Genomic DNA, 12,618 nt, shown 5'->3' on the forward strand with positions numbered 1-12,618 from the left:
TGCATTCTTGCGTGTTTCCTGGCAACAGGTTTCCCAGGTGTCCCAGACCTGAAACACTGCAGGATAAGTTCCAGGGAGCTCGACAATGTCATTTCAAAAGAACACGTCTAATTTCTTTGTTTTTTTTTTCCAAAACAAAGAGTTTTTGGAAAGCCTGACTCATCTGGATAGCGTGACTTTTTAAAACATATACAAAGATAGAATTCGAAGAAGTGTAATGTCACCACTCAGTCGTTCTGTCATCTGTTTTATTTTGCTGTTTGTTAGCGGACGGCTGGCAAGAGAATGGTATGCTATTGACATTTGCTAGTGACATTTGTGGCTAATTGACAACCAGGTTCCAGTAATGCTGTAGACAAGTTTATGAAATTGTGAACTGGGCATCTCACTTCAGGAACACTGCACCGTTAATATCAACTGCTTCATGCTGTCTGGTCTGATTCCGAAACACTTTGATCCGAAGGCCTCTTTGGTTAACAACAGCATGTTTGTTCCACTGCATTCTGATCTAAAACTGCGTATCTTACTCACTCACCCCATACTGATACCAGAACCATTGGCCTACAAGTACACGTCAATTCACATCAAATGGGTAACATCATAACGTTGTGACACATCAATCAAGAGACGGTATTGACTGTACAGACTTTGCAAACGAAGAAGAAAGTCACGTCACTACGGTCTTGTGTAAAACTGATAAAAATCATCTAATAAACATTCTAAAACACTAGCAACCCATTGTACACTGATAATGCGTGAATGCTTCTTTCAGTGATAATTCTGTGAGCAACATGCAGTAAAGGTATCACTTTGATTTATGTGTCCCTCTACGTCCTGAACAAGAACACTCCCCAGGGGCACAGACTAGATGATTCACAGGAACTACAGGTGGCCATGGCTCTCCTTCCGGACACAATCTCATTACATTTGAAGATCAAAGCAAAGGTGGGCTCCTTTTCAAATGAATAACTCAAAAAATGGCAAATTCAGCTAATAGTGTTGCTTCAGAGTGCAAACAGATGAGTAATTGTAGTACACATATTGCACTATGCACATTTCAGGGCTACTGTCTACAGTCAGACTCAGGGAAACCTTACTGTTTCAAACTGTGACTATAACTATTACTATTACTGTGTGTTCATAAAGTCTCCACGTCCATGCAAGCAAATGAACCGACTTGTACCCTCCCACTTGAAACAGGCATGTTGCAACTATTTCCTCCGTGTAAAGGAAGTCCACAACTCGTGGTGAGAGATGGACAGACAAACACCAATGAGATGTGACAGCAGCGAGGCAAGACGGGCAACTGCTGAAGACTTTCAGAAGTCACAGAGTGTACTATATTGAGCCTGACAGCTAAATATAGGAAGAAGTGCAGTGTCATCATACGCCTTTTCTTAATTTCAGCTCTTGAACACCCACCACCACCACCACTCTGTCCTTCTCTCTTTCCTATTTTCCTCCTCTATCATTTCTTCTTCTTTGCCTTCTTTTTCATTACCACCATTGCCTTCATTAAGGTCTTCTTCTCCTCCTCCTTTTTCTTCTTCTTCTTCTTCTTCTTCTCCTTTTTCTTCTTCTTCTTCTTCTCCTTTTTCTTCTTCTTCTTCATCTTCTTCTCCTCCTCCTCCTCCTTCTTCTTCTTCTCCTGTCTTCCTCTGGGGAGTGCCTGCCTGGCCTGGATCAGTAGCACCCCAGCAGTAACCCACTTTCCCCCGGACTAAAATAAACCCGCAGGACAGACTGGGGAGATGAGATGGTTTAGCTCCGCAAAGGACCGCCCGAGCCAAACCTGGCTAATACACACACACACGCACGCACACGTGCACACGTGCACACACACACACACACACACACACACACACACACACACACACACGCAGGCACACACACACACGCAGGCGCACACACACACACACACACGCAGGCACACACACACACACACACACACACACACACACACACACACACACACACACACACACACACACACACACACACACACACACACACACACACAATCACACCAGCACAAGCCCAAAAAATCTGGCGCAGGGTGGTTGACTACAAACACTGGTGGTGGGACAGAGAGAGAGAGAGAGAGAGAGAGAGAGAGAGAGAGAGAGAGAGAGAGAGAGAGAGAGAGAGAATGAGGTAGAGAGAGATGGGGGGAGATGACAGAAAGACAAAAGGGTGGAGGGCAGAGTAGTCTGCGGGTCCCAAAGGTAGGCAGACAGAGACACTGGCCAATATTGTAATCATTAACTTCTTTGCCAGTTCTCCTTTTTTGCCTTTTTGAAGTTGGGGACAGTTACTTTGGAGTTCTGGGAAAGTGGCCACACACTACACACACAAACACAAACAAACACACACACACACACACATGCGCGCACACACGCGCGCACACGCACACACACACACATAGAAGCACGAAAGATGATCTCCCTATCTTTCTCCCTCTCTCCTTTAAAAGTTCTTCACGCTGTATAATCAGTAAAACTGTGACACTGGGAGCTAGATATGCTCAAGTGTAGTGTCAGTGTGTTCCAATGCAAGGTTATGGACACTTGTTTACAGAACACACAGAACACACAGTCATACACACACACTCATAGTCCACGGGCAGGACCCGCACACACACACATTCACGGCAGAGTCTTCAGGACACACGCGAGAACACCAGCATATCACTGAAAAGTACCGCTCAAACTCTCTCTCTCTCGCACACACAAGTAACCAATACCTGCATGCATTTTGTGTACCCAACTCGCTCGTACATAAGTGACCCTGCTAACCCCGTCAACAGTCCCCCCCCCCCAACACATTCACAAGCTTGCGCACAGACGCACACACGAGACCTACCGTCTTCTCATACACAGACACACACACACACACACACTCATAGGATTATGGCGGTACCTACCACCCCCTCAGCCTGCCACAAACACACACCTCTCCTCCAGACACACATACACACAGGTCCCCCAGACACACGCACACGCACACACACACACACACACACACACACACACACACACACACACACACACACACACACACACACACAGGCCTCACAGTGCGGCGGCGGCAGAGGTGGCACCTACCATCTCGACCTGGCGGGGGTCCAGCTGTGTGGGGTCGTCGGTGGCCGGCACAGCAAACTGGATCTTCCTCCTCTCGGCCCGCTCCTTGGGCTCCACCGCTGCGGCCGCCGCAGGCTCCATGGCTGCCTCTCTCCTGACTAACCTCCCTGACCCCCCGACTACACCAACTACTACTACTGCTGCTACTACAACACTACTATCTTCCTCTCGACCTCACCTCACACACACATAAACACACACACACACACACACACTCAAAGGACACACACAGACACTCACTCACTCCCTCACACGACTGCAATTGTTGTCACTCTTTCTCTCTCTCACTTGCTTGTTCTCACTCTCTGTTACTTTTTCTCTCTCAATTGACACACTTTCTGCCTCTTTTGGTTTCCGATGCTTCGCAGTAAAAAAAAAAGTGTCTCTTTCCTTCCCCTTGCTTGCCACCCTCTTTCCTCTTTTTCTCTCCTCTGTTTCCTCTCTTCTTTTCTCAACACTTTTGTCTGTCTGGCTGTCTCTGTCTGTCGGCTTCTGTCTCTTTATCAGGCTGTGTCCAGTAGTCCACTCTGCTCAGTTCTGTCTGCGCGGTGTGTAGTGAGGGTTTACCCTGATCCCGCTATCTCCCCTCCCCTCCCCTCCTTCTCTCTCTGCCTCCTCTCTTTCAGTCTCTCTCTCTCTCTCTCTCTGTGCCTCTCCAACTCTCTCTCTCTCTCACTCTCTCTCTTTGCCTCCAGTCTCTCTCAGTCTCTCTCTCAGTCTCTCTCTCAGTCTCTCACTCTCTCTCTCTCTCTCTCTCTCTCTCTCTCTCTCTCTCCAGTAGAGAGCCTGTGCAGACTGAGTGAATGAGGACGTCCCTCAGTTCAGCGAGTGGGGGGCGGGGACTCATACAGAAGGGGAGGACAGCCACGAGAGCTAGAGGGGCAGAACAGAGAGAGAGAGAGAGAGAGAGAGAGAGAGAGAGAGAGAGAGAGAGAGAGAGAGAGAGAGAGAGAGAGAGAGAGAGAGAGAGAGAGAGTGTGAGAGAGTGTGTGTGTGTGTGTGTGTGTGTGTGTGTGTGTGTGTGTGTGTGTGTGTGTGTGTGTGTGTGTGTGTGTGTGTGTGTGTGTGTGTGTGCACTGTCAGGACGTTTGAGCATGCGCATTTTGGCAGCATTTGATTTGTAATCAGGAAAAAAAAGAAGATAATCCCATGCCGTCTGTTGAGCCTCTTTTGGCCTCTATTTGTGAATGAGAGATTTAGAATGAGAGAGAGAGAGAGAGAGAGAGAGAGAGAGAGAGAGAGAGAGAGAGAGAGAGAGAGAGAGATAGGGCTGGATGGTTGGTTGGAGAGTAAACAGGATAAACAAAGAAGGAGAGGGAAAAAAGTGATGGACAGACAGACAGTGATAGAAAAAAGCGATACACAACAAAAAGCGACTAGAGAGAGAGAGAAAGAGAGGGAGATAGAGAGAGAGAGAAAGAAAGAGAGAGAGACAGAGAGAGAAAAAAGAGTTTAATGGGGTAACTAAACATCTCCCTGAGCTCTCTGCCTGAACCACATGACGTTTCAGGGACGTCACTGTTCCGCTTTTTTTCCACCCAGATCCAACCTGTCCTTTCACCTCTCCACCCTCTAAAGGCTGAGGTTATGGTTTACATTGTCCCCATCCTTTACATCATCACCAAGGGACGAGTGACAGAGAACAAACAATGTGGGAACAGGTAGCCAACAAAGCCATGGAGGTTTATCAAGCTATGAAGGGGCAATCACGGAGGCGTCCAATCACAGAAGAGGACGGTGTGCGTGTCACTATGGGTCAGGCTTGGCAGCCAGGGGCTTGGCAGATTACCAGATTCCAGAGGTTACAGCAGCAAAATCATTACTGTGGTTTTCGCACCCACATCAATGACGGCAGGTCACTGGGGACAGATGGACAGTCCAAAATGTTTCCATTCACAACAAAGATATCATCACCTCGTCATCATGCACATCCACAGACATTTTACTACATTAAATCAAAGTTTTTGTTATTGCGCTGTCTGTTGGTGCTTTGCTATTGCTGTGGCTATGAGCAGGGCCGCTGACAGCTTTTGCTGCATCACCAAGGGCGATGAGACTCACTACAGAGAAGAAGTAGACCTGCTGGCCAGATGGTGCAAAGACAACAACCTCCTGCTGAATGTCAACAAGACCAAGGAGATTGTTGTCAACTTCCAAAGGGTCCAAAAACAACTGCCACCACTGACCATCGACGGCGATGCTGTGGAGAGAGTGAGCAGCACCAAGTTCCTTGGAGTGCACATCAGCGACGACCTCTCTTGGACCACCAACACTACATCACTGGCGAAGAAGGCCCATCAGCGTCTCTACTTCCTGCGCAAACTAAAGAAGGCAAGTGCTACACCCTCCATCATGACAACATTCTACAGAGGAACCATAGAGAGCGTCGTGTCCAACTGCATCACAGTGTGGGGAGGAAGCTGCACGGAGAAAAACAGGAAGACACTCCAGCGTGTTGTGAACACAGCGAAGAAGATCATTGGAGTACCACTCCCCTCCCTGCAGGACATTTACACCACACGCCTCACCCGGAAAGCACTGATGATCATCAAAGACACAAGCCACCCTGCACACAAACTGTTCAGCCTCCTGCCCTCTGGAAAGAGGTACAGGCGCCTCCGTTCCCGTACCACCCGGCTGGCGAGCAGCACAATGCACCAAGCGATCAAGATGCTGAACACTCAACCCACTCTCCCTCCACTGTCAGCCTCTAGCCAGCAAGGCCACTGACAACCCCCCCCCCCCCCCACTGTCAGCCTCTAGCCAGCAAGGCCACTGACAACCCCCCCCCCTCATCCCCCACCACCATATCTGCGACTGAACATTCCACCTGCACTACTATACTTGTGACTGAACTTTCAACCTGCACTAACTCAAAACATGCACACACACACACACACACACACACACACACACACACACACACACACACACACACACACACACACACACACACACACACACACACACACACACAAGCACACTGCACTTTCTGCACTAAACCCAACATACACACACTGACACACACACACACACACACACACACACACACACACACACACACACACACACACACAGACACACGAACACACACACAAGACGCACACCGCACCTTCTACCTGCACTAAACACATACACACACACACACACACACACACACACACACACACACACACACACACACACACACACACACACACACACACACACACTGCTGCTGGTGTACTTGACAGACCTTTTTATATTTATTTTCTTCAAAATGCTACTATTACCATGTCAGAACGCTATAAAGGACTTTTTTTAGGAAAAGCACAAAAACACAACAAATACCTCTTAATGTATGTCCTCTACAAGTCTTCTGTTGTCCAGTCTTGCACTTTAAATGTCTGTATGAGCACTGTCTATGTCCATACTGTCTTAAGTCCATGTATAAGTACTGTCTATGTCTATACTGTCTATGTCCTTACCTTAATTAGTCTATGTCTGTATGGGAAAGCAAGAAATGTAATTTCAAATTCTTTGTATGACCAGTGCATGTAAAGAAATTGACAATAAAACCTACTTGACTTGACTTGACTTGAGGACAAAGTAATCTGAAAGGGCCCCCAACCCAATACATACAATGTAATTGGGACCCAATTCTGGGCCCCCTATCTCCCTAGGTTGCGTCAATATACCCGTTTGTCCCCCCCTGACGGCGGGCCTGGCTATGAGTGACCGTCTTTGCACAAAAGTTTTTAATGAGAGGAATCATTGTCTGCTTTAGTGATAATGATACATTATGTTGTCATTTGTTGTGTATGTGCATCTAATGATATTTGTTGTGTCTGTGCATGAGTCAATGAGAAAGATGATTTGTATTACTTTGTATGTCTTGTAGTACAGGTACATGTGAAGAAATTGACAAAGCTGACTTTGACGTCATGTGAATTGCAAGAGGGTGTGGAGTTCAGCCTGAAATAGATATCTAATTTACTGTTGATGATGGTGATATTTTTATTCGCAGGGAAATGATGAAATGAAATTACTCAGGGCAAAAGAACATGTGGCAAAGTTGACTGACACACAGTACACACCTTAATATAGAGCGTGGCATCAGACACTGACACTAGTAAACCAGTGGCTATGTTTGTATGTTTGTAACTCTAGATTGACTCACGTGAGCCCTGTGTGTGTGTGTGTGTGTGTGTGTGTGTGTGTGTGTGTGTGTGTGTGTGTGTGTGTGCACATGTGTGTGTATATGCGTGTGCATGTATGTGAATGTGTCTGAGTGTGTGTGTGTGTGTGTCTGCATGGATATATGTGTCTTTGTGTGAGTGTGTGTGCTCTCACGCACACATGCATGCATGCACACACACAGGCCTAACACACTCTTTCTCTAATCATACTTACTCTGGTATGGGCCACATGCCACATCTCTGAAACTATTCACTACTTTGAAATTTGCCTTTGACAACAACAAAAAACATAAACAAATGTGTTTATCTCTGAGACGTCAGTGTACAGGGCAAACATTTCTTGTTACAATGTTCCCTTGAGCAAATGACATGAATCGCTCTACAGTCTACAAGGTTGTGTATATTGAAAGTGTAGCCGATAGGCAGTTAGAAACTTGGGGAGTTGTCATCAATGGTAAATTGTATTGCAAACAACAACGTAGCTAACATAGTTAGCGACTGTGGCTTTCGAGAAATGGACCCCTGGTTCTCTAGGGACCTACAGAAAAAACATCCTGACCCTAATCTAACTCAGACAACATCTTTCTCCCTCCTCACTCTCATTCTCGACATTTCTCTCTTTTTTTCCTCCCTCTCTCTCCCCTGAGGTATGTGTGTCCCAAGGACACGTCTCCTCGTTAAGGGGGGCCCAACTGCCCTGATGGGACCCAGAGATAAACATATAGGGAATGCGCAACTCTCTCCTCAATGGGCACGTGTGTCCAGAGGACAGCTTAGAGGGGTCGCCCCAACCTCACACAACGCAGGACAATAACAACTACAATACGGTGCACTAGGCCTATATATTGGATCATTGTCTTAATCCTGATGTATCATGAGGGCTTTTGTCATAACTGTTTTATACCACTTCATTGACAGTTGGTAAGGAAATGAGTAGTGTAATGGTGGTGGTGGGGGGGGGGGTGCACCATGTCCAGATGCTAATCTGGGTTCCCATGAGTCCTTGTGGTACAGAGTGCGCACCGCTGCACCCCCCCCCCCCTGCCGTAAGGGGGTGCGCGAGCTGAATAGAGCAATGGCGGATATGTGAGTTTTTATCTAGCATGAATGAACGTAAAGTATATTTTATATGCTATATTTTATTTATATATATATGCATTATATGTTGGAAGTGTAGTTTAATTCCAAGACAATTGGATTACAGGATTCCCCAAAACAACACAATGTGCAGTGAATGAGCAGTGAATCCATTCATACTTGTACGGCCATCAGCACACCAAAATATTTGCTCATGGGGTGCGCGAACCACATGGAAATGTACAAGGGGGTGCGCAGGGAAAAAAGTTTGGGAACCCCTGTCTTAGTGTAAGTTAAGATCACACAGTGGCAACTCCATACAGGAGCCTTGAGTCACATGCAGCTGGGAGGTGGGGAGGCTTCTGCAAGATGCCACACAACCCCCCAGCTGCAAGAGGCCTCCCCCTTACTGTACATGCGGACAGTACACTACTACTCTGCTTACTAGGGGTGGGTATTGGCAAAGGGTTGTTCACAATTCGATGTGCATCATGATACACATGCCACGATGCGATACCATCACGATGCATTGCGATTCATGTATTATTGTGATGCATTGCAATATTTACCTCATTCATTTAATTTTTTTATTATACAAAAAAATATCAACAGACATTATGATAGTTTATATGTACAACAGGTTGCAAAAAGGTTAATAATTAAGTCTCAAAATAATAATAATGATGATTTGAAGCTTGGGAGCACTATCACATCATATCATGTGGTGCGCCCTGCGCACTGCACCCTTGCATCACGATTCAGTATCGTGACTGCGTATCGCGATTAATCACGTTTCGATTCAATATCGTCACAGCCCTACTGTTTACTACTGTTTGTACTACTAGTACTAATCATGCAGTGGCAAACGCAGTGTACACGAGCGTTTTGTTACAGTGCGTGCAGCTGAGGGAAAGAAGGGGGGGGACCCCCACCCCCAGAGGCCAACCCCATGGAGTCACCCAGCCTGAAGTAACACACGGGGCAATATCATACTACAGGATAGGGATGCACAATTAATCGAAAATGTGAAAAATCGTGATTTAATCGTGGCAATAATGACCTACCTTTGAGAGCGTCCTTGAAGCCAGAACATACTGTCAGGCTGGTGTTTCTAGACAGAAATCTGTCCACCTAAGTTTCATGCTATTGCCTTTACATAATTATTACAATTCATTTTATTTTGCTCATCCCGTATATCATTCATTCTTGGTTATAGTTCATCTTGTTATAATTTCCCCCCCAAAAAAAGCAAAAAATCAATAATCGTGATTAATAATCGCGCTTACGATTTTGACCAAAATAATCGTGATTGTTTTTTTTCCATAATTGTGCAGCTCTACTACAGTATCAATGTGGACACACATCAATGCTCGTCCTCAAAAGGCTCTTAGTGAGGATCATGTACTGTACGTAGTGGTGGTGCACAGCGTAAACAAACATGGGACATTCAGCTCCATGCAGAACTAACGCAGCAGTACAGTACATGCGAGATAGCAGGCCTGGGGGAAGATATGCACACGGACTCATTATGTACTGTCTGACGCACACAGATACATGGTGACACACACACACACATGCAGATACACAATAACACACACATGCACGCGGGCGTACATACACACATACACCATCACATGCACAAAAACACATCATTGTACTTGTACTTGCACACACCCACACCCACGCACGCACGCACGTGCACGTACTCTCAAAAACAGAAGGATTAGTGGGACCTTGTAATAACAGTTATTGTGGCTAAGGCAAGCCAGCGGCAGTGGCAACAGCAGCGGCAGGCCTTTCGCCTTAACCTAAGATCCATCTGGAATGCGTTAGGACAACAATCAGACAATCAGGGGAGCAGGGGCAGGCTAATCCCCAGGGAGGATGGGAACCAGAGAGAGGTGAAGGGATGATGAGTGGAGTGCAACGGTAATAGTGTGTGTATAGTGGAACTGTGTGTGTGTGTGTACAGAGGGGGGGGGGGGGGGTGCTGTAATAGTCTGTGTGTGTGTGTGTGTTGCATGCATAACAATGAGTGAGTGTATCTGTTTGTGTATGTGTGTATGTGTGTGTTGCATGCACAACAGTTTGTGTGTTGCATGCATAACAGTTTGTGTGTGTGTGTGTGTGTGTGTGTGTGTGTGTGTGTGTGTGTGTGTGTGTGTGTGTGTGTGTGTGTGTGTGTGTGTGTGTGTGCGTACAGAGAGGTGAGGGGTGGGGTGCTGCTGCAATAGTGTGTGTGAATATGTTGAGAGAGGTGAGGGTTGGGGTGTAGTTACGGAAGTGACTACACAGGGCTCGCTGCCAAGGTATGCATGTATGTATACTGTATGTGAATGGAACAAACGAGGAAGACAGAAATACACACAGGGTAAGCTGATTGGGCTGGGGCCTTTACTACATTTGAGGGATTGCTTAGCGTGTAGTGATGGTGTGTGTGCGTGCGTGCGTGCGTGCATGTGTGTAAAGTGGAGGGGTGGGGTACAGGACGTAGCAGGAAGTAGACAGGGTGGGTAAGAGAGTTATGGTGGGTGAGGGAGGGTTACATGGGGGAGAGAATGGAACAAACAAGGTGGGGACCTTAAGATTAAGAACCTGTGGCATGTGACGCACGGGACTAGCACTATTGAAAATGTGTTTGTGCTTTTAGTGTTTGCTGATATACAGATTGGGCAATGAGAGTTGTGTTTTTGAGTGTGTGTGTGTGTGTGTGTGTGTGTGTGTGTGTGTGTGTGTGTGTGTGTGTGTGTGTGTGTGTGTGTGTGTGTGTGTGTGTGTGTGTGTGTATGTGTGTGTGTGTGTGCGTGCTTGCTTTCACATGTGTACGTGTGTGCTGATACACACCACTACAGGTGTGCCAGAAAAAAAAGTCACGCCTGATTTTGATCACGTGTCCATATTCCACAAACAGGATTTCCTCCTCGCTAGCTGTTAAGAGCACCACCAGCCACCGACACAATTGCGGCTGTCCTTGGAGAGAGAGAGCAGAGTCTGTTCCGGATGTTTCCATGGACGCCAAATCCGAGTGGCCCTGGCACTCCTCCTACGCGGTGACCTTCTGCCACGACAACATTTGGCCACATCGTTTCCCCCCACGCTCCTCTCCTCTCCTCTCTGTGCCGAGACCCTGATGTTGCCGCAGATACGTGTGCAAAAAATAGTACCCTGTGATGATAATTAATCAGACCTTAAGTTGGCACGTGTGCTCACGAGTGGCTGTTTGTAAAGGTTAAGGGTTGGGTTGGTCTCGGATGTAGAGCCTTGTTGTGCAGTGTGAAGTCTGAGAGGATTTTTTCTGGTGTATATTTGGGAGCGTACCTATGTTCCCCGGGTCCTATGTTCCCCTGTCTTTGTATGGGAGTGGCGAAGATAGGACCCTTTTTTTAAAAAAGGGTTCTATGTTCCCCGCATTGTATGCTTGCAAGTTTTCAAATTGTGCCCTTCCCAAAACCATCCCTAAACCTAACCTGTCCGAAATGCAATGTTTCTGAGTTGTAAATTGTGCCCTGACCAAAACTATCCCCAAACCTAACCTGTCAGAGGTGCAACAACAACCTGCACTTTGCCATGCGGTAGCAGTCTACTTGGAAGCAGCGGGGGACATAGAACCCTTTTTTGAAAAAAGGGTCTTAAGTTCCCTGCATTGTATGTTTCCGAGGAACATTTGACTCATTAAAAGTCACAGGCGAGAAACTGTTGCTAGTCATCTTTTCATTGCAAATGTGTAAACGTGATTTATTTTGAAACAGCACTGCATCCCTAGGGAACAGAGAACTTGCGTGTTGCATGCACTTGTCCACTACTATTGCCCAACAGCGTCCTCTACAGGTGGAGAGCAGTGATAAACACACTAAATTATGCTTGATGAACCTACAGCATCTTTACAGATCAATCTGACCCAATACAATATTTGATATTGAATGCATATAATCAACATTTCATTTAGGCCTAATAAAATTGATTTTTCAGTGTTAAAGGGACACTGTGTGAGATATTTAGTTGTTTATTTCCAGAATTCATGCTGCCCATTCACTAATGTTACCTTTTTCATGAACACTTACCACCAGCATCAAATTCTAAGTACTCATTATGAGCTGCAAAAATTACTGTACTTGGACCATGCTAGAAAATCTTTGTTTATTACTTAGTAAACTTTCATGTAAAGATCAAATTTTGCAATAGGCAGCCCAGTTTCAATGAGCAGCATAGTTGCAGTACCT

At 46.3% G+C, this 12,618-nt stretch overlaps 1 protein-coding gene across 1 annotated transcript in view; it reads right to left on the reverse strand.

The window, feature by feature from the left end:
- Positions 1-4,080, reverse strand: part of ppp1r1b (protein phosphatase 1, regulatory (inhibitor) subunit 1B) — a 40,719-nt gene extending 36,639 nt beyond the window's left edge. Inside the window, exon 1 of the mRNA XM_063184794.1 lies at positions 3,105-4,080. Within this exon, the coding sequence (XP_063040864.1) occupies positions 3,105-3,224 (120 nt within the window). The 5' untranslated portion in view covers positions 3,225-4,080. The remainder of the gene's footprint in view (positions 1-3,104) is intronic.
- Between the last annotated feature and the right edge of the window lie 8,538 nt (positions 4,081-12,618).

The sequence above is a fragment of the Engraulis encrasicolus genome, chromosome 2, assembly GCF_034702125.1.
Source record: "Engraulis encrasicolus isolate BLACKSEA-1 chromosome 2, IST_EnEncr_1.0, whole genome shotgun sequence".
Classification (NCBI taxonomy): Eukaryota; Metazoa; Chordata; class Actinopteri; order Clupeiformes; family Engraulidae; genus Engraulis; species Engraulis encrasicolus.